Source organism: Staurois parvus, unplaced genomic scaffold, assembly GCF_062004578.1.
Source record: "Staurois parvus isolate SC_StPar_1 unplaced genomic scaffold, SC_StPar_1.0 ptg000248l, whole genome shotgun sequence".
Taxonomy (NCBI): Eukaryota; Metazoa; Chordata; class Amphibia; order Anura; family Ranidae; genus Staurois; species Staurois parvus.
In genome coordinates, this window is record NW_028318044.1 from 1,100,875 (window position 1) to 1,124,297 (window position 23,423).

General features: G+C 51.0%; 1 protein-coding gene across 1 annotated transcript in view; it reads left to right on the plus strand.

Moving 5' to 3' along the window:
• HAO1 (hydroxyacid oxidase 1) overlaps positions 1-23,423 on the plus strand; it is a 73,033-nt gene that overhangs the window by 9,374 nt on the left and 40,236 nt on the right. Inside the window, exons 2-3 of the mRNA XM_089680623.1 lie at positions 3,255-3,406; positions 17,531-17,786. Coding sequence (XP_089536749.1) covers positions 3,255-3,406; positions 17,531-17,786 — 408 coding nt within the window. The remainder of the gene's footprint in view (positions 1-3,254; positions 3,407-17,530; positions 17,787-23,423) is intronic.

The following is a 23,423-nucleotide window of genomic DNA, read 5'->3' on the forward strand; positions in this document are numbered from 1 at the left end:
GCTGCACTGAAATAAATGAACTTTTGCACGATATTCTAATTTTTTGAGTTTCACCTGTATATCACTTGGATGGGCATGACAGCCAGACAACCAGGGCCGTGTCTTCCACTAGGCGCACTGCCACCTAGGGGTGCCTGGGCTCAGCATGGGCCGGCGCTCTCTCTGTGTGGGACTCTGCCACATTATGAATGATCCTCCAACTGAGGGAGGGTCAGCAGAGGGGAGGAAGAAAGGACAGAGGAAGATGCCGGGTGTCTGGTGTCACTGTAGCAGTTGAGCTGCTGCTCCTTCCAGTGTTCCTCTCAGACTCAGTCCCTTACTGCAAGCTGTCCGGCAGCTGCTGATCACTGTGGAGTTCCAGCCCTTCTCTTCCCATTCATCAGAGGAGGTGGAGCTGCACCTGCGAAGGAAGGTAATGTCTGACTCTGATGTCTCGTGTCTGTGTGAGTGTGACCCGGCCGGCCATCACATGTGCAATGTGTCAGTGAGTGATGACATCATCACGATCCCACAGCCTGCACTTCTAGTGCCTGCTGATCTGTGTTAGTGTTGGTGCGTCGTGTCGGATCTGACACTGTGTGGGATCGCTCAGTTCAGGTGTCCTCTGTGTGTGTGGGCTGGGCTGCCTGCTGTCACAGCGTTTTACCTCCCCACATTGCCTGGGGGGGTTCCAGCCTGAATCCATCATCCTCCACTCACTGCAACTGTCCCCCTGCCACTGCCAGCCACAGATACAGTCCGTCCGTGACACTGATTTTGTCTTTAATATTGGTACTGGTGGCACTTATTTTTGCAAATTAAAAGAAATGTAACAGTTTCATGATCTGTTGATTTAATAGTTTCTACTGTTTTTTAAATGTTCTATTTATTTTTTCTTTTGGGGGGGGAAAGCAGCTGGTCTTTCCTAGAGCACAGAATAGTCTATCACCAGCTCTGCAGGCAACTATAATTTGCAAAAGCATTGCAATGGCAGCCTATGTGTTTTCTCAGTCCGGGTTCCTTTTAAAACGTTTATAGAGGACGGTGTAAAATGACTCCTTTAGTAGATCAGCCCAATAATGAGAACATAAACTGATGACGACTAATCTGCACTGGAAGTCGTTAGTGTTCACAATTCCTCCAAAGCTTAATTGCTCCAAAAATTAGGCTCCAGTAGTAAGGTTAATCTGCCGGGAACTAATCTCTGAAAAATGAATCAGTAAGCGAGTCCATAGACACCCGAATCGTGCCGCTCTGTTCCTGCTGGAAACAAGCGCCTTCACGGAGGGATTAATCAGACACCATCGGGGGCCATTCATAGCGTGACATTCCGGAGACACCATTTATCTGGATGATGTTCAATTCTTCTACTATAACATTCAAAATAGGTTTTTTATATAAATAACTTGTGGCTGTCATAGTGTGTTCAGTGCCACCTGTCAGTGTCTATCAGTGCCACATCAATGCCACATATCAGTGCCTACCAGTGCACACCAATGCCACCTGCCAGTGCCCATAGGTGCCACATCAATGCCACATATCAGTGCCTACCAGTGCACATCAATGTCACATACCAGTGCCCATCTGAGCTGCCTTTCAGTACCACCTATCAGTGCCAGTCAGTGCCACCTATCAGTGCTTCCAATCAGTGCCACCTATCAATGCTAGTCAGTGTCACCTATCAGTGCCCGTCAGTGTCACCTATCAGTGCCTGTCAGTGCTGCCTATCAGTGCCACCTAACAGTACCAGTCAGTGCCACCTATTAGTGCCAATCAGTACCACCTATCAGTGCCAGTCAGTGCTGCCTATCAGTGCCACCTAACAGTGCCAGTCAGTGCCACCTATCAGTGCCAGTCAGTGCCGCCTATCAGTGCCACCTATCAGTGCCAGTCAGTGCTGTCTATCAGTGCCCGTCAGTGCTGCCTATCAGTGCTCGTCAGTGCTGCCTATCAGTGCCACCTAACAGTGCCAGTCAGTGCTGCCTATCAGTGCCACCTAACAGTGCCAGTCAGTGCCACCTATCAGTGCCAGTCAGGGCCGCCTATCAGTGCCAGTCAGTGCCACCTATCAGTGCCACCTATCAGTGCCACCTTTCAGTGCCATATATGAGTGCTGCCTTTCAGTGCCCATCAGTGATGCCTGTCAATACTCATCAGTGCCACCTACCAGTGCCTCCTCATCAGTGCAAATCAGTGCCGCCTATCAGTGCCCATCAGTGCAGCCTATCAGTGCCCATCACTGTAGCCTCATTAGCGCACATCAGTGAAGTGAAAAATCACTTATTTACAAAATTTTATAACAGAGATTAAGAAAAAACTTTTTTTCCCCAAAATTTTAAGTTGTTTTTGGTTTGTTTAGCAAAAAATAAAAAACCCTGAGGTGATTAAATACCACCAAGAAGGCTTTATCTGTCTCAAAAAAATGATAACAATTTCATCTGGGTACAGTGTTGCATGACCGCGCAATTGTCATTCAAAATGTGACAGCGCTGAAAGCTGCAAATTGGCCTGGGCGGGAAGGGGGGGAAAGTGCCCGTTGTTGAAGTGGTTAAGATAGCTGCAGCTAGAAATGTTAGGGGGTTGTTTTTCAAAGTGATTTCTCAAAAAAATAAAGTCTGGAGACATGGATGGATTTGGGGGGTGGGGGGGGGGTGTTTCTTTGAATATTAAAAATGAATTAAAACCTCTTGGATCCCTGCTCTTTGCCCCCCTTTTTTTTTTTTCTCCTCTTTCTTCCTTTTTCTCTCTCTCTCTGTTTTTGGTGTGACTAGACAGTTACATTTAGTTGTTATAGTCAGTTACATTAATGTTTTGTACCTTATGTGCCATTGATAGCCCCTGCGTGGGCGTACCTTTTGCCCTGTTGGCGTTAGAGCACTGTTTTTCCTTTTTTTTATTTTGCTTTTTTTTTTTTATCTGTGCAATTGATAGCCCCTGAGTGGGCGTGTTTTATTGCCTCTGTTTTATACTGTTTAAAAAATGTATAAAAACCATTGAAACAGGAAAAAAAAAAATTAATTAAAACATGTTTTCAGTTTGTGGTGCTCAGATTCAGTTTAGTTCTGGTCTAAGAGGTTTCGGGAGACCAATCGCATGGAGAGGAGGCAGCGTGCATGTGCAAAGAATGGTGTGTGTACTGTACCTTCCGCTAGTCAAGTGAGCATTTAACTCCTGGAGTATGGGGGGGGGGACCCCACTTCTTCGGTAAAATTTCCAAAAGCCTGGAGTGGGACTTTAATGGCATGCATGCTGTACTGACATATCATTCTTATCAGATGCAGGTTGTATCCTCGTGTCCTAAGAGATGTTTCAATCACAGATCTCTCCACAACTATACTTGGACAGAAAGTCAGCATGCCTATATGCGTAGCGGCTACTGCAATGCAGAGAATGGCTCATCCCGAAGGGGAAACTGCCACTGTCAGAGGTAAGAGGATTCATTGAGATCAATGGTGCTCAGCCAGTTGCTCGTGCGCTACATGGAGCACTCTTGTACAGTAATGGTGTGGCTCCCTGGAATCACAAGGGGGATAGAAGGATAAGGGTTGACTGCATGATGTCTGTATTGTGGCCTTGTAGTATTGGGTTCCCTGCATGGGACCAGCATGAAGGATTTAGTGCACCTTTCAAAAAGAACATCTGCTTTGCCAATGCAAGATAAAGCAAAACAGGTTCACTCAACCGCTCCAACACACTTCTTTCTCTTCCAGTTGCTCAAATTGGTAAAAAAGGTGGCAACTTAGAATCCACATTGGGCTTTCACCCAGGGCCATCTTAATAGCATCATGGGCCCCTGGGCAAAGTAATGCCCCTACCAGCCTGACCCTCTTTACACACCTACTCTCAAGAATTAACCTCCCTAGCGGTCTGACTATGTCAGTATTTCTGTGCTCAAAGCGGTACATTTTTTTGCATGGAAATATGTATTTTTTTTATTGTAGGCCTGTAATTTTTAGGAATAACTCACTGAAATCTGTCCGAACAAGAGTCTAGTAAACATCCCGGGGATGATAAAACTTGAAACACGAAATCATAAATTATAATTTAATAAATAATTATAAAAAATAATAATATAATAATAAATTTAATTCAATAATATAATCAAACCAAAAACACTGAAATGTGAAATATAGCGCCAAGTTCGCACATCGCTGAGCAAAGTCGCAGAATCGTTTTCAGTGTCTGATGAGGAATTTCCCCCACGAATCATTATCACTCAATTCTGCAAGTGGTTCTGATTTACTATCGCTGTTCTCTAGCCGGTCTAAAACCGCGTCTGACCTAAAGGGACGCTTTTTGGACGCCATGGACTTTTCTAAGTTTCCAGGCAGAAAGAACAGTAAAAATGTAGGCAGGGCGCCGGACAAAGCACTCGGGACAAAATGTATGTGAAATGGTTTGATACAGGAATGTTATACTATGTGATTTTAGTGTATTTAGTGCAGCGGTTCTCAACCTGGGGGTCGCGACCCCTTTGGGGGTCGAACGACCATTTCCCAGGGGTCGCCTAAGACCATCGGAAAACACATATTTCCGATGGTCTTAGGAACCGAGACACCGCTGCTCTGTCTCGCGATCTGTGGGCGGGATGATATGCTGCCCCTGTAACCTGGCCACACCTTCGGGATCACTCAACAGCTCCGCCTCCTCGCCGCTGATTGGCCACCGGAACTGTAGCTCAGGAGAGGGACACAGGCGGCCAATCACCGGCGAGGAGGTGGAGCTTGGAGAGGAGGAGCCGAGCGCGCAGATCGAAGAAGATCGAGGGAGCTGCAGGACCGAGTGAAGAGGAGAGAGGCCACAGAAGGAAGACAGCTGACAGGTAAGTGCAAATTTTGCTTCTGCAGGCTGTAGATGGGAGAGGGAGAGAGCGAGCCCAGGCTGGAGCAGGGGTCAGCAAGGTAAGTATCATTGATGTCAGTGGGAGGAATAGTGCCCCATCATTTGTGTCACTAATACCAACGATGGGGCACTATTCCTCCCCCCACTGACACCAACGATGGGGCACTATTCCTCCCACTGACACCAACGATGGGGCACTATTCCTCCCACTGACACCAACGATGGGGAACTATTCCTCCCACTGACACCAACGATGGGGCACTATTCCTCCCACTGACACCAACGATGGGGCACTATTCCTCCCCCCACTGACACCAACGATGGGGCACTATTCCTCCCCCCACTGACACCAACGATGGGGCACTATTCCTCCCCCCACTGACACCAACGATGGGGCACTATTCCTCCCCCCACTGACACCAACGATGGGGCACTATTCCTCCCCCCACTGACACCAACGATGGGGCACTATTCCTCCCCCCACTGACACCAACGATGGGGCACTATTCCTCCCCCCACTGACACCAACGATGGGGCACTATTCCTCCCCCCACTGACACCAACGATGGGGCACTATTCCTCCCCCCACTGACACCAACGATGGGGCACTATTCCTCCCCCCACTGACACCAACGATGGGGCACTATTCCTCCCCCCACTGACACCAACGATGGGGCACTATTCCTCCCCCCACTGACACCAACGATGGGGCACTATTCCTCCCCCCACTGACACCAACGATGGGGCACTATTCCTCCCCCCACTGACACCAACGATGGGGCACTATTCCTCCCCCCACTGACACCAACGATGGGGCACTATTCCTCCCCCCACTGACACCAACGATGGGGCACTATTCCTCCCCCCACTGACACCAACGATGGGGCACTATTCCTCCCCCCACTGACACCAACGATGGGGCACTATTCCTCCCCCCACTGACACCAACGATGGGGCACTATTCCTCCCCCCACTGACACCAACGATGGGGCACTATTCCTCCCCCCACTGACACCAACGATGGGGCACTATTCCTCCCCCCACTGACACCAACGATGGGGCACTATTCCTCCCCCCACTGACACCAACGATGGGGCACTATTCCTCCCCCCACTGACACCAACGATGGGGCACTATTCCTCCCCCCACTGACACCAACGATGGGGCACTATTCCTCCCCCCACTGACACCAACGATGGGGCACTATTCCTCCCCCCACTGACACCAACGATGGGGCACTATTCCTCCCCCCACTGACACCAACGATGGGGCACTATTCCTCCCCCCACTGACACCAACGATGGGGCACTATTCCTCCCCCCACTGACACCAACGATGGGGCACTATTCCTCCCCCCACTGACACCAACGATGGGGCACTATTCCTCCCCCCACTGACACCAACGATGGGGCACTATTCCTCCCCCCACTGACACCAACGATGGGGCACTATTCCTCCCCCCACTGACACCAACGATGGGGCACTATTCCTCCCCCCACTGACACCAACGATGGGGCACTATTCCTCCCCCCACTGACACCAACGATGGGGCACTATTCCTCCCCCCACTGACACCAACGATGGGGCACTATTCCTCCCCCCACTGACACCAACGATGGGGCACTATTCCTCCCCCCACTGACACCAACGATGGGGCACTATTCCTCCCCCCACTGACACCAACGATGGGGCACTATTCCTCCCCCCACTGACACCAACGATGGGGCACTATTCCTCCCCCCACTGACACCAACGATGGGGCACTATTCCTCCCCCCACTGACACCAACGATGGGGCACTATTCCTCCCCCCACTGACACCAACGATGGGGCACTATTCCTCCCCCCACTGACACCAACGATGGGGCACTATTCCTCCCCCCACTGACACCAACGATGGGGCACTATTCCTCCCCCCACTGACACCAACGATGGGGCACTATTCCTCCCCCCACTGACACCAACGATGGGGCACTATTCCTCCCCCCACTGACACCAACGATGGGGCACTATTCCTCCCCCCACTGACACCAACGATGGGGCACTATTCCTCCCCCCACTGACACCAACGATGGGGCACTATTCCTCCCCCCACTGACACCAACGATGGGGCACTATTCCTCCCCCCACTGACACCAACGATGGGGCACTATTCCTCCCCCCACTGACACCAACGATGGGGCACTATTCCTCCCCCCACTGACACCAACGATGGGGCACTATTCCTCCCCCCACTGACACCAACGATGGGGCACTATTCCTCCCCCCACTGACACCAACGATGGGGCACTATTCCTCCCCCCACTGACACCAACGATGGGGCACTATTCCTCCCCCCACTGACACCAACGATGGGGCACTATTCCTCCCCCCACTGACACCAACGATGGGGCACTATTCCTCCCCCCACTGACACCAACGATGGGGCACTATTCCTCCCCCCACTGACACCAACGATGGGGCACTATTCCTCCCCCCACTGACACCAACGATGGGGCACTATTCCTCCCCCCACTGACACCAACGATGGGGCACTATTCCTCCCCCCACTGACACCAACGATGGGGCACTATTCCTCCCCCCACTGACACCAACGATGGGGCACTATTCCTCCCCCCACTGACACCAACGATGGGGCACTATTCCTCCCCCCACTGACACCAACGATGGGGCACTATTCCTCCCCCCACTGACACCAACGATGGGGCACTATTCCTCCCCCCACTGACACCAACGATGGGGCACTATTCCTCCCCCCACTGACACCAACGATGGGGCACTATTCCTCCCCCCACTGACACCAACGATGGGGCACTATTCCTCCCCCCACTGACACCAACGATGGGGCACTATTCCTCCCCCCACTGACACCAACGATGGGGCACTATTCCTCCCCCCACTGACACCAACGATGGGGCACTATTCCTCCCCCCACTGACACCAACGATGGGGCACTATTCCTCCCCCCACTGACACCAACGATGGGGCACTATTCCTCCCCCCACTGACACCAACGATGGGGCACTATTCCTCCCCCCACTGACACCAACGATGGGGCACTATTCCTCCCCCCACTGACACCAACGATGGGGCACTATTCCTCCCCCCACTGACACCAACGATGGGGCACTATTCCTCCCCCCACTGACACCAACGATGGGGCACTATTCCTCCCCCCACTGACACCAACGATGGGGCACTATTCCTCCCCCCACTGACACCAACGATGGGGCACTATTCCTCCCCCCACTGACACCAACGATGGGGCACTATTCCTCCCCCCACTGACACCAACGATGGGGCACTATTCCTCCCCCCACTGACACCAACGATGGGGCACTATTCCTCCCCCCACTGACACCAACGATGGGGCACTATTCCTCCCCCCACTGACACCAACGATGGGGCACTATTCCTCCCCCCACTGACACCAACGATGGGGCACTATTCCTCCCCCCACTGACACCAACGATGGGGCACTATTCCTCCCCCCACTGACACCAACGATGGGGCACTATTCCTCCCCCCACTGACACCAACGATGGGGCACTATTCCTCCCCCCACTGACACCAACGATGGGGCACTATTCCTCCCCCCACTGACACCAACGATGGGGCACTATTCCTCCCCCCACTGACACCAACGATGGGGCACTATTCCTCCCCCCACTGACACCAACGATGGGGCACTATTCCTCCCCCCACTGACACCAACGATGGGGCACTATTCCTCCCCCCACTGACACCAACGATGGGGCACTATTCCTCCCCCCACTGACACCAACGATGGGGCACTATTCCTCCCCCCACTGACACCAACGATGGGGCACTATTCCTCCCCCCACTGACACCAACGATGGGGCACTATTCCTCCCCCCACTGACACCAACGATGGGGCACTATTCCTCCCCCCACTGACACCAACGATGGGGCACTATTCCTCCCCCCACTGACACCAACGATGGGGCACTATTCCTCCCCCCACTGACACCAACGATGGGGCACTATTCCTCCCCCCACTGACACCAACGATGGGGCACTATTCCTCCCCCCACTGACACCAACGATGGGGCACTATTCCTCCCCCCACTGACACCAACGATGGGGCACTATTCCTCCCCCCACTGACACCAACGATGGGGCACTATTCCTCCCCCCACTGACACCAACGATGGGGCACTATTCCTCCCCCCACTGACACCAACGATGGGGCACTATTCCTCCCCCCACTGACACCAACGATGGGGCACTATTCCTCCCCCCACTGACACCAACGATGGGGCACTATTCCTCCCCCCACTGACACCAACGATGGGGCACTATTCCTCCCCCCACTGACACCAACGATGGGGCACTATTCCTCCCCCCACTGACACCAACGATGGGGCACTATTCCTCCCCCCACTGACACCAACGATGGGGCACTATTCCTCCCCCCACTGACACCAACGATGGGGCACTATTCCTCCCCCCACTGACACCAACGATGGGGCACTATTCCTCCCCCCACTGACACCAACGATGGGGCACTATTCCTCCCCCCACTGACACCAACGATGGGGCACTATTCCTCCCCCCACTGACACCAACGATGGGGCACTATTCCTCCCCCCACTGACACCAACGATGGGGCACTATTCCTCCCCCCACTGACACCAACGATGGGGCACTATTCCTCCCCCCACTGACACCAACGATGGGGCACTATTCCTCCCCCCACTGACACCAACGATGGGGCACTATTCCTCCCCCCACTGACACCAACGATGGGGCACTATTCCTCCCCCCACTGACACCAACGATGGGGCACTATTCCTCCCCCCACTGACACCAACGATGGGGCACTATTCCTCCCCCCACTGACACCAACGATGGGGCACTATTCCTCCCCCCACTGACACCAACGATGGGGCACTATTCCTCCCCCCACTGACACCAACGATGGGGCACTATTCCTCCCCCCACTGACACCAACGATGGGGCACTATTCCTCCCCCCACTGACACCAACGATGGGGCACTATTCCTCCCCCCACTGACACCAACGATGGGGCACTATTCCTCCCCCCACTGACACCAACGATGGGGCACTATTCCTCCCCCCACTGACACCAACGATGGGGCACTATTCCTCCCCCCACTGACACCAACGATGGGGCACTATTCCTCCCCCCACTGACACCAACGATGGGGCACTATTCCTCCCCCCACTGACACCAACGATGGGGCACTATTCCTCCCCCCACTGACACCAACGATGGGGCACTATTCCTCCCCCCACTGACACCAACGATGGGGCACTATTCCTCCCCCCACTGACACCAACGATGGGGCACTATTCCTCCCCCCACTGACACCAACGATGGGGCACTATTCCTCCCCCCACTGACACCAACGATGGGGCACTATTCCTCCCCCCACTGACACCAACGATGGGGCACTATTCCTCCCCCCACTGACACCAACGATGGGGCACTATTCCTCCCCCCACTGACACCAACGATGGGGCACTATTCCTCCCCCCACTGACACCAACGATGGGGCACTATTCCTCCCCCCACTGACACCAACGATGGGGCACTATTCCTCCCCCCACTGACACCAACGATGGGGCACTATTCCTCCCCCCACTGACACCAACGATGGGGCACTATTCCTCCCCCCACTGACACCAACGATGGGGCACTATTCCTCCCCCCACTGACACCAACGATGGGGCACTATTCCTCCCCCCACTGACACCAACGATGGGGCACTATTCCTCCCCCCACTGACACCAACGATGGGGCACTATTCCTCCCCCCACTGACACCAACGATGGGGCACTATTCCTCCCCCCACTGACACCAACGATGGGGCACTATTCCTCCCCCCACTGACACCAACGATGGGGCACTATTCCTCCCCCCACTGACACCAACGATGGGGCACTATTCCTCCCCCCACTGACACCAACGATGGGGCACTATTCCTCCCCCCACTGACACCAACGATGGGGCACTATTCCTCCCCCCACTGACACCAACGATGGGGCACTATTCCTCCCCCCACTGACACCAACGATGGGGCACTATTCCTCCCCCCACTGACACCAACGATGGGGCACTATTCCTCCCCCCACTGACACCAACGATGGGGCACTATTCCTCCCCCCACTGACACCAACGATGGGGCACTATTCCTCCCCCCACTGACACCAACGATGGGGCACTATTCCTCCCCCCACTGACACCAACGATGGGGCACTATTCCTCCCCCCACTGACACCAACGATGGGGCACTATTCCTCCCCCCACTGACACCAACGATGGGGCACTATTCCTCCCCCCACTGACACCAACGATGGGGCACTATTCCTCCCCCCACTGACACCAACGATGGGGCACTATTCCTCCCCCCACTGACACCAACGATGGGGCACTATTCCTCCCCCCACTGACACCAACGATGGGGCACTATTCCTCCCCCCACTGACACCAACGATGGGGCACTATTCCTCCCCCCACTGACACCAACGATGGGGCACTATTCCTCCCCCCACTGACACCAACGATGGGGCACTATTCCTCCCCCCACTGACACCAACGATGGGGCACTATTCCTCCCCCCACTGACACCAACGATGGGGCACTATTCCTCCCCCCACTGACACCAACGATGGGGCACTATTCCTCCCCCCACTGACACCAACGATGGGGCACTATTCCTCCCCCCACTGACACCAACGATGGGGCACTATTCCTCCCCCCACTGACACCAACGATGGGGCACTATTCCTCCCCCCACTGACACCAACGATGGGGCACTATTCCTCCCCCCACTGACACCAACGATGGGGCACTATTCCTCCCCCCACTGACACCAACGATGGGGCACTATTCCTCCCCCCACTGACACCAACGATGGGGCACTATTCCTCCCCCCACTGACACCAACGATGGGGCACTATTCCTCCCCCCACTGACACCAACGATGGGGCACTATTCCTCCCCCCACTGACACCAACGATGGGGCACTATTCCTCCCCCCACTGACACCAACGATGGGGCACTATTCCTCCCCCCACTGACACCAACGATGGGGCACTATTCCTCCCCCCACTGACACCAACGATGGGGCACTATTCCTCCCCCCACTGACACCAACGATGGGGCACTATTCCTCCCCCCACTGACACCAACGATGGGGCACTATTCCTCCCCCCACTGACACCAACGATGGGGCACTATTCCTCCCCCCACTGACACCAACGATGGGGCACTATTCCTCCCCCCACTGACACCAACGATGGGGCACTATTCCTCCCCCCACTGACACCAACGATGGGGCACTATTCCTCCCCCCACTGACACCAACGATGGGGCACTATTCCTCCCCCCACTGACACCAACGATGGGGCACTATTCCTCCCCCCACTGACACCAACGATGGGGCACTATTCCTCCCCCCACTGACACCAACGATGGGGCACTATTCCTCCCCCCACTGACACCAACGATGGGGCACTATTCCTCCCCCCACTGACACCAACGATGGGGCACTATTCCTCCCCCCACTGACACCAACGATGGGGCACTATTCCTCCCCCCACTGACACCAACGATGGGGCACTATTCCTCCCCCCACTGACACCAACGATGGGGCACTATTCCTCCCCCCACTGACACCAACGATGGGGCACTATTCCTCCCCCCACTGACACCAACGATGGGGCACTATTCCTCCCCCCACTGACACCAACGATGGGGCACTATTCCTCCCCCCACTGACACCAACGATGGGGCACTATTCCTCCCCCCACTGACACCAACGATGGGGCACTATTCCTCCCCCCACTGACACCAACGATGGGGCACTATTCCTCCCCCCACTGACACCAACGATGGGGCACTATTCCTCCCCCCACTGACACCAACGATGGGGCACTATTCCTCCCCCCACTGACACCAACGATGGGGCACTATTCCTCCCCCCACTGACACCAACGATGGGGCACTATTCCTCCCCCCACTGACACCAACGATGGGGCACTATTCCTCCCCCCACTGACACCAACGATGGGGCACTATTCCTCCCCCCACTGACACCAACGATGGGGCACTATTCCTCCCCCCACTGACACCAACGATGGGGCACTATTCCTCCCCCCACTGACACCAACGATGGGGCACTATTCCTCCCCCCACTGACACCAACGATGGGGCACTATTCCTCCCCCCACTGACACCAACGATGGGGCACTATTCCTCCCCCCACTGACACCAACGATGGGGCACTATTCCTCCCCCCACTGACACCAACGATGGGGCACTATTCCTCCCCCCACTGACACCAACGATGGGGCACTATTCCTCCCCCCACTGACACCAACGATGGGGCACTATTCCTCCCCCCACTGACACCAACGATGGGGCACTATTCCTCCCCCCACTGACACCAACGATGGGGCACTATTCCTCCCCCCACTGACACCAACGATGGGGCACTATTCCTCCCCCCACTGACACCAACGATGGGGCACTATTCCTCCCCCCACTGACACCAACGATGGGGCACTATTCCTCCCCCCACTGACACCAACGATGGGGCACTATTCCTCCCCCCACTGACACCAACGATGGGGCACTATTCCTCCCCCCACTGACACCAACGATGGGGCACTATTCCTCCCCCCACTGACACCAACGATGGGGCACTATTCCTCCCCCCACTGACACCAACGATGGGGCACTATTCCTCCCCCCACTGACACCAACGATGGGGCACTATTCCTCCCCCCCACTGACACCAACGATGGGGCACTATTCCTCCCCCCCACTGACACCAACGATGGGGCACTATTCCTCCCCCCACTGACACCAACGATGGGGCACTATTCCTCCCCCCACTGACACCAACGATGGGGCACTATTCCTCCCCCCACTGACACCAACGATGGGGCACTATTCCTCCCCCCCACTGACACCAACGATGGGGCACTATTCCTCCCCCCCACTGACACCAACGATGGGGCACTATTCCTCCCCCCACTGACACCAACGATGGGGCACTATTCCTCCCCCCACTGACACCAACGATGGGGCACTATTCCTCCCCCCCACTGACACCAACGATGGGGCACTATTCCTCCCCCCCACTGACACCAACGATGGGGCACTATTCCTCCCCCCCACTGACACCAACGATGGGGCACTATTCCTCCCCCCCACTGACACCAACGATGGGGCACTATTCCTCCCCCCACTGACACCAACGATGGGGCACTATTCCTCCCCCCACTGACACCAACGATGGGGCACTATTCCTCCCCCCACTGACACCAACGATGGGGCACTATTCCTCCCCCCACTGACACCAATGATAGGCACTATTCCTCCCCCCACTGACACCAATGATAGGCACTATTCCTCCCCCCACTGACACCAACGATGGGGCACTATTCCTCCCCCCACTGACACCAATGATAGGCACTATTCCTCCCCCCACTGACACCAATGATAGGCACTATTCCTCCCCCCACTGACACCAATGATAGGCACTATTCCTCCCCCCACTGACACCAATGATAGGCACTATTCCTCCCCCCACTGACACCAACGATGGGACACTATTCCTCCCACTGACATCAGTGATGGGGCACTATTCCTCCCACTGATACCAATGATGGGGCGCTAGTCCTCCCACTGATACCAATGATGGGGCACTATTCCTCCCACTGACACCAATGATGGGGCACTACTCCTCCCACTGCAAAATTACAGTTCTGAAGTAGCAACGAAAATAATTTTATGGTTGGGGGTCACCACAACATGAGGAACTGTATTAAGGGGTCGCGGCGTTAGAAAGGTTGAGAACCACTGATTTAGTGAATGTCACTTTTTCACATTTTTAGATTTCCCACCAGTTCTGTCCCCCGTACGTCCCGCCGTCGCAGGGAACAGAACCCGGAAGACATCGGCCGGAGGACATTACAGGGGACACTGCAGGAGGGACATCGCAGGAGCACAGGACAAGGTAAGTGAAGAAGAGGTCCCGGAGCAACGCTGCAGTGTATTCCCGAATGTATCTCGGGGTTACCACTTGTGGTGCTGAAACTTTACCCCGAGCTACACTTGGGAATACCTCCAGGGGGGTTAATAGCATCATGGGCCCCTGGGCAAAGTAATGCCCCTACCAGCCTGACCCACTTTACACACCTACTCTCAAGAATTAAAGTATAAATAGCTGACAGAATTAAACATATATTTATTAATATGTTCAATCAAATTGATTTTAAACAATAACAAAACATGTCAGAAATCGAACACTAATCGACGCAAAGGGCAAAGTACGGGGGAGACAGAAGGGCTCAGTACAGAGAGAGGGGATCAGGATGACACAACACAGGATCAGGAGTGCACAGTACAAGTTACGGGATGCTGCCTGGGACATGGCAATTCTGGGACAGCTTGATAAAAAGCATGACTGTCCCAGCAAATCCGGGACAGTTGGCAAATATGATGTAATGGAAGATTACCATGGGGCCCTCATGCACTTGGGGTCCTTGGGCAGTGCCCAAGGGTGCTCATTCATTACCCTCCCTGGTGGTATTCCCGAGTGTAGCTCGGGGTAAAGTTTCAGCACCACAAGCGGTAACCCCGAGATACATTCGGGAATACACTGCAGCGCTGCTCCGGGACCTCTTCTTCACTTACCTTGTCCTGTGCTCCTGCGATGTCCCCCCTGCAGTGTCCCTGTAATGTCCTCCGGCCGATGTCTTCCGGGTTCTGTTCCCTGCGACGTCGGGACGTACGGGGGACAGAACTGGCGGGAAATCTAAAAATGTGAAAAAGTGACATTCACTAAATTCACTAAAATCACATAGCATAACATTCCTGTATCAAACCATTTCACATACATTTTGTCCCGAGTGCTTTGTCCGGCGCCCTGCCTGCATTTTTACTGTTCTTTCTGCCTGGAAACTGAGAAACATCCATGGAGTCCAAAAAGCGTCCCTTTAGGTCAAAAGCGGTTTTAGACCGGCTAGAGAACAGCGATAGTAAATCAGAACCACTTGCAGAATTGAGTGATAATGATTCGTGGGGGAAATTCCTCATCAGACACTGAAAACGATTCTGCGACTTTGATCAGCGATGTGCGAACTTGGCGCTATATTTCACATTTCAGTGTTTTTGCTTTGATTATATTATTGAATTACATTTATTATTATATTATTTTTTAAGATTATTAAATTATAATTTATGATTTCGTGTTTCAAGTTTTATCCTACCCGGGATGTTTACTAGACTCTTGTTCGGACAGATTTCAGTGAGTTATTCCTACAAATTACAGGCCTACAATAAAAAAACGATATATTTCCATGCAAAAAATGTACCGCTTTGAGCACAGAAATATGGACATAATTAGACCGCTAGGGAGGCTACGATAGCCCTGATTTCACCCCACCACCATAAGACAGCACTGGGTGATTGAGCTGACAATCACTAAGCGCCAGCATGTCATGATGGAAGAAGAGGACAAGTCACATCCTCCTTATACCTGTGTTGAGCACCCCCTAAAGAGCCGCTGGAAATTTTGGTTCTATTTCCCCCCTGAGAACAAACACAGCCAGGCACACACCATTTTCTATATTTCTTTGCTGGCTCAGAAAAAGTCTAGGGGTTCTTTTTAGGGTTTTTATTGGGAACGATGAACTTGGATAGGGGAAGGGAGCATGGGAAAGCCTGATAAACTGCAAACGTAACAGTTTTGAGGACTCCTCAGTTTCTGGCTGCACAAGCTGAATGCCCCATGGAATTCCTAATGCTATTTGGTGACTTGACTCCCTCAAGAGTCAAAAGCTACACGCAGTCACTTTCCTTCAATATTGGGGATCATCTACTCACTTAGCCACAGAATCACCATTTGCCTCCTGCCAGAATTCCCCAGGCTCTTCTCAGTGAGGAAGATGTAGACTCACACCACTATAGGACAGGTGGAACCCTTCCCACCAACTTCGTACTGGCACTGTCCAGTGAACTTCCTCCTGATCCAACTTCATTCCTGGACATGGATCTGTGAATAGGTCCCCCAGCTAAGCCTAGCTGGGACCTCAGTGTCTTCCTCAAAGCTTCCTTAAGAATCCTGCACCGGGGGCAGAGCCCCTCCACAGGGGTCTCCTCTTGCAGGACTAGATCCAGGAATACTGCACACTGCTGCTCAGGCCTTGAACCATTAATTAGCTTTCTCCCCATCTTCAGGGCACACCTTCCCAGGTATTGGCTGGAGTTGTGTAAACATTCAGGATGCCTGCCCTGCTCTCCCACCCACTATACTTCCAGAACCCCTTACATCAAAGGGGGAAGTAGCAGAAGAGCAGCCTGTGAAACCCTGAGCAGACCTAAGCAATCAACCTCTACTCCACTGGTTACATAGCTAGTCTGGTTGAAAAAAGACACAAGTCCATCCAGTTCAAACAAACCAATTACAGAGGAGCTAAACTATATTTACCTAGCAGCCGGCTCCAAATTAGAAGGGTGCTACACCTGGAAGTATGGGGTATTTCTACCAGTGATTGGAAAGTAAAGGAAGAATGATCACATGCCTCCACAAGGGTGGCAATTAAGTAAACCTGTTGCTTTGCTCTACATGGGAAAGTACAGGTTCCCAATAAAATGTAATACGTTGGCGCCATATATATAATATTTCTGCATGATGATTTTTATTCGATAGCATGTCAAGCTGTTGGGACAGGGATGATGTTGAGCTCTTGGGCTACCTCCTCCATTGAAGAAGTGGCAGAAGCCGCTCCGGACAGCTTACGTTGGATGCAGCTCTATATCTATAAAGATCGCAACCTGACGAAGTCTCTGGTACAAAGGGCAGAAAGAATGGGCTACAAAGGAATCTTCCTAACAGTGGACACACCATACCTGGGGAGAAGACATGATGATGTGCGGAACAAGTTTCAGCTTCCCCCACATCTCAGGTACTCTTTATTTCTAATATGAAATATTATATAGCCATAATATTCAAAAATTTTATGTAAATTGTAAATCTAAAAAGATTTTCCAAGGGGTTTATTTGACCAAGATCACACAAATCTGATGTGATACTATTATCTTTGAAAATGATAAAGCTGGCCAAACGCTGATAGGTTTAGTCAGTACGTTCAATAAAGAGACTTGATGAATGAAGTTTGAAAATTTTGTTTGCCTTTAACCTTCAATTTTGGAATGAAAATCATATTCACTGTTAGAATTTTGTGTGTTCGAGAACAAATTTCTAGTCTGTTCCTTCAGTTTACCTATCGCTACAGTCAAAATGGATTTCACCCCATTAGCTTTTAGGAAAATTGAACAAACTTTCTAAAAATAAAATTCTGCTGGTGCATGGCCAGCTTAATCTGCACATTTAGGCTCATTCTAATTTGGAAAACCAGTATAAAAGTTATTTTTTTATTATCTTCTATTTTTCTTTTTATTGTTTAGGTATTTAAGGTATGTGCTATTACAGCAACCATTACATAAAGGTTTTGGACCTCAAATCATTTATTAAAAACAGCATATATTTCTGACCAACAGTTGTAGCCTCCCTGGCGGTATTCCCAAGTGTAGCTCGGGGTAAAGTTTCCCACAAGCGGTAACCCCGAACTACACTCGGGCTTACCATGCGGCACTGCTCTGGGATCCCTTCTTCACTTACCTTGTCCTGCGCTCCTGCGATGTCCCCCCTGCAGTGTCCCCTGTAATGTCCTCCGGCCAATTCCGGCATCTGTCTTCAGGGTTCCGTTTCCTGCGACGTCGGGACATACGGGGACGGAACGGCGGGAGATTTGAAAATGACAAAAAGTGACATTCACTAAATACACTAAAATCACATAGTATAACGTTCCTGTATCAAACCATTTCACATACATTGTGTCCCGAGTGCTTTGTCCGGCGCCCTGCCTGCATTTTTACTGTTCTTTCTGCCTGGAAACTGAGAAACGTCCATGGCGTCCAAAAAGCGTCCCTTTAGGTCAAAAGCAGTTTTAGACCGGCTAGAGAACAGCGATAGTAAATTAGAACCACTTGCAGAATTGAGTGATAATGATTCATGGGGGAAATTCCTCATCAGACACTGAAAACAATTCTGCGACTTTGCTCAGCGATGTGCGAACTTGGCGCTATATTTCACATTTCAGTGTTTTTGGTTTGATTATATTATTGAATTTAATTTATTATTATTATATTATTATTTTTTATGATTATTTATTATATTATAATTTATGATTTTGTGTTTCAAATTTTATCATCCCCGGGATGTTTACTAGACTCTTGTTCGGACAGATTTTAGTGAGTTATTCCTAAAAATTACAGGCCTACAATAAAAAAACTACATATTTCCATGCAAAAAAATGTACCGCTTTGAGCACAGAAATATGGACATAATCAGACCGTTAGAGAGGCTACGATGGTCCTGGGTGAAAGCCCAATGTGGATTCTAAGTTGCCACCTTTTTTACCAATTTGAGCAACTGGAAGAGAAAGAAGAGTAATGCCCGTAGCGTAAAAGAAGGAAAGAAGTAGCGCAGGGCAGGCATGACTAGGCCTAGAGTGGGAAGGAAGGCTAGAAAGGGTTAAGTCAGTGCCAGGGGGTTTGAAAATATATAGGTGGGAGCTGGTTGGTAGAGGGAGAACGTGGGTGGTCTCTTTGGCACCTTTGGGTGGGGTGTCCTGGGTGGGGGGCGGTCAGTCGGAGCTGGACGTTGGTGAGTGAGCTTCCCTCCCGCCCTCCCTATTTAGTGAGTATTGGGTTCCTCTACGAGGAATGGGGGTTATGCGGTTCATGGGCGGTTTGTTGGTCTTTGGAGGCGGGTATTATCTTGAAGGTACAGAGAATGGTGTGGGACCCATCGGTGGTATGGTGTGCCCGGGGAACATTCCAGTTAACCAAGGTTTAACTGGAATGTGGTGGTGCTGCACTGCGGACGGTAAGGTTGTCTCCGAGCTGGTTGGTTGCGGCTGGAGGCCTGGTGGTATATGGGGTCCGCAGGTGCATTTCAGATAATTTGTGGATGGTGCCTTCGAAGACCAACAACAAATTGGTATGTTTTTTCTGTTATAAGGAATGGTTTGGTGTTTAAATCGTGTGGTTAATAAAAGGCCACGTTGGCCATTTTACTCCAAATCGGTGTCATGTTTTTATTTAAGTAAGAGTTATAGGTAGGGGGATCTGGATGAACCGATCTCTGGTGCACTAGTCATGTGTTGGAGCAGTTGAGTGAACCTGTTTTGCTTTATCTTGCATTGGCAAAGCAGATGTTCTTTTTGAAAGGTGCACTAAATCCTTCATGCTGGTCCCATGCAGGGAACCCAATACTACAAGGCCATGATACAGACATCATGCAGTCAACCCTTATCCTTCTAACCCCCTTGTGATTCCAGGGAGCCACACCATTACTGTATAAGAGTGCTCCATGTAGCGCATGCGCCACTACAGCCACGAGCCACTTTCCATGCAAAAAAATGTACCGCTTTCAGCACAGAAATATGGACATAATCAGACTGCTAGGGAGGTTAAAAGTTAAAGAGAAACTTTACTTAACCTTGATATGTTTCAGAAAAACAACAAGCAGCATATAACAAATTGAATAATTTGATATATCAACTTCATTTATCAAAATCTGCCTTTTTCATTGAAAAATGCAGCCTGGGCTGCACTCACCCTGTAATGCCACCACGACCATGTCAACTTTGGCCAGCTGAAGCCACCGCTCTTTCGCTTTCTGGTAACTGCTGCATTCCCTTCCTCAGTAAAGGCAAATTGCGCACATGCGCAATGTAACGGCGGCAGGTGTACAGTAATGGTCTCTAACCTCCTCCTCCTATCTCCACTTGTCTCCGCACCTCTGCAGCTGTCTTCCAGCCCTCCTCCAGCTCTCCCCTCGTAGATGAAACTCGTAAAATTTAAATTATCCCAAGTATCAAGGGAATTAGAGGATCCTACATCATTCGCCTAGGCGAATGGCGTTGGCTAAGGGGCGGACCTACTAAAAAAAGGTATTTACACATAGAAAAATTGTGTGTTTTATTCCAATGCTATTAAAGATGGGGGAGACCATTCAAACAGAGCTAACACAACAAATAGACTGAAGGGCCGCTTTAATAATAAGTCCTGCCACATTAACAGTATAATAAAGACGTAGAGTCTTCTGAAATGTCCCAACCTGGCACTCTCTCAACACAGAATTTAGTTCTTTCTTTGAAAGGCTCAAAACTATATTTTGTAAAGGAGTTTAGGTACCTTAGCTTTCTATTCATGATGGTAAGGGAATGTGTAGGATTGATCATATATTAGGTGTTAGGTGTTGGTGGCAGTACCATTGTCATGTTTTACAGAGTATTAGGCCCCTTAAGGCTACGTAATAGCCCTTGGCTTCTAGGCAACTGGCCCATCAGTTATTTCCTTTGGTAAGAGGTTGTATAAGGAGAGGTTGTGGGTCTAGCTAAGCTGGGAGTGTGACGCATGGAGTGTGCAGTTGGGTTTGCCCTCTCACAATGGGCCATAAATCCTGCCTTGTGTGTCATGCCTGGGACTCTATGGGAAGAAATGCCCTTGAGAACGGGATTCTTAGAAAGACATAGAAAGCTGCCTATTTCTGGAAACTCCTTAACCACTGGAAGACTCTCAAAGAGCAACTGTACCAACTTTACTGGAATGTTTTACCACCTAGTTAGAGAAGATTAGAAAAGTTTCTTTATTTAATGTTTTGGGACTTTTAATAATGGCAGTTCACAAGGGCCCAAGGGTTCAAGTTGAAAAAGCAAAATAAAGATCCAAAGGATGACTTGAAGGTGGTAGTCGTGGTCTCAAAAAAGATTAAGAAAGAAATGGAGAAAAAGAAATAACTTACATCTGGTCAGTTGGCAAGGTGACCCTGTGGGTGAGACATGCAACCTTTCATTGGCGCAGGTGGAGAAAACCCGTCTCCATGCAGATTAAAGCTGGTTGCTCTCAATACCTCCGAGGTCCCAATCCTGAATCTTCTGAGGGCCTCTCAGGTAAATGATATACTTGTTGGAAAGGGGGAAGTCAAAAAAATCTGAAACAGCAGAGGCGCCCATTAGGGTTTGTAATGCAGATATGGATCAGAGTCATCATGTTTGATGAACATCATAGAGCTTTATTTCAGCAAAAAGATGAGTTCTGTTGCTCTAAAATGTTTTAACCTTTTGTTCACTGCCAACATTAGAGATGAGCGAATCGAAGTATCCGAAGTGGAATTCGAGTCGAATATCGGAAAAATTTCGATTCGTGCCGAATCCGAAAAACAGCCTAATTCGGACGCGCGAATCGAAATTTTTCCGAAAATGGCGGCTGACATGTGCGGCGACGGAGCGGGGATGTCGGGGAAGGCGCGCAGACAAGGCGCGCTGCCCCATAATGCATTCCTCAACGACATGTGATCGCATCAGCCAATCAGCAGCCAGCCAGCCAGCACTGTGTAATGGTCGAGGTATATATAGCGGCCATTTTGGAAATCTTCATTTGCCTGCAGTCATTGAACAGAGGCAGACCGCTCTGTACTAGGGACAGGGACAGAGTTAGGGCCACAGAAACGAGAATTGGGGACAGAGAGAAGTTACTTAGGGACAGAGAACCATTACTCAGGGACACAGACTTGTTAATGAGGGCCACAGAATCGTTATTTAGGGACAAAGAAACGCTAGTTAGGGCCACAGAATTCATACTCAGGGACAGACAGAATTGTTACTCAGTGCCAGAGAATTGTTACTTAGGGCCACAGAAACGTTATTAGGGCCACAGAATTTTTACTCAGGGACAGACAGAATTGTTACTGAGTGCCAGAGAATTGTTACTCAGGGACAGACAGAATTGTTACTGAGTGCCAGAGAATTCTTAGGGCCACAGAATTCATTCTCAGGGACAGACAGAATTGTTACTCAGGGACAGACAGAATTGTTACTGAGTGCCAGAGAATTGTTACTCAGGGACAGACAGAATTGTTACTGAGTGCCAGAGAATTGTTACTCGCACAGACACAAAATTGTTACTTGCACAGACACAGAATTGTTACTCGCACAGACACAGAATTGTTACTCAGGGCCACAGAATTCATACTCAGGGACAGACAGAATTGTTACTGAGTGCCAGAGAATTGTTACTCAGGGACAGACAGAATTGTTACTGAGTGCCAGAGAATTGTTACTCAGGGACAGACAGAATTGTTACTGAGTGCCAGAGAATTGTTACTCAGGGACAGACAGAATTGTTACTGAGTGCCAGAGAATTGTTACTCAGGGACATACAGAATTGTTACTGAGTGCCAGAGAATTGTTACTCGCACAGACACAAAATTGTTACTTGCACAGACACAGAATTGTTACTCGCACAGACACAGAATTGTTACTCAGGGCCACAGAATTCATACTCAGGGATAGACAGAATTGTTACTGAGTGCCAGAGAATTGTTACTCAGGGACAGACAGAATTGTTACTGAGTGCCAGAGAATTGTTACTCAGGGACAGACAGAATTGTTACTGAGTGCCAGAGAATTGTTACTCGCACAGACACAAAATTGTTACTTGCACAGACACAGAATTGTTACTCGCACAGACAC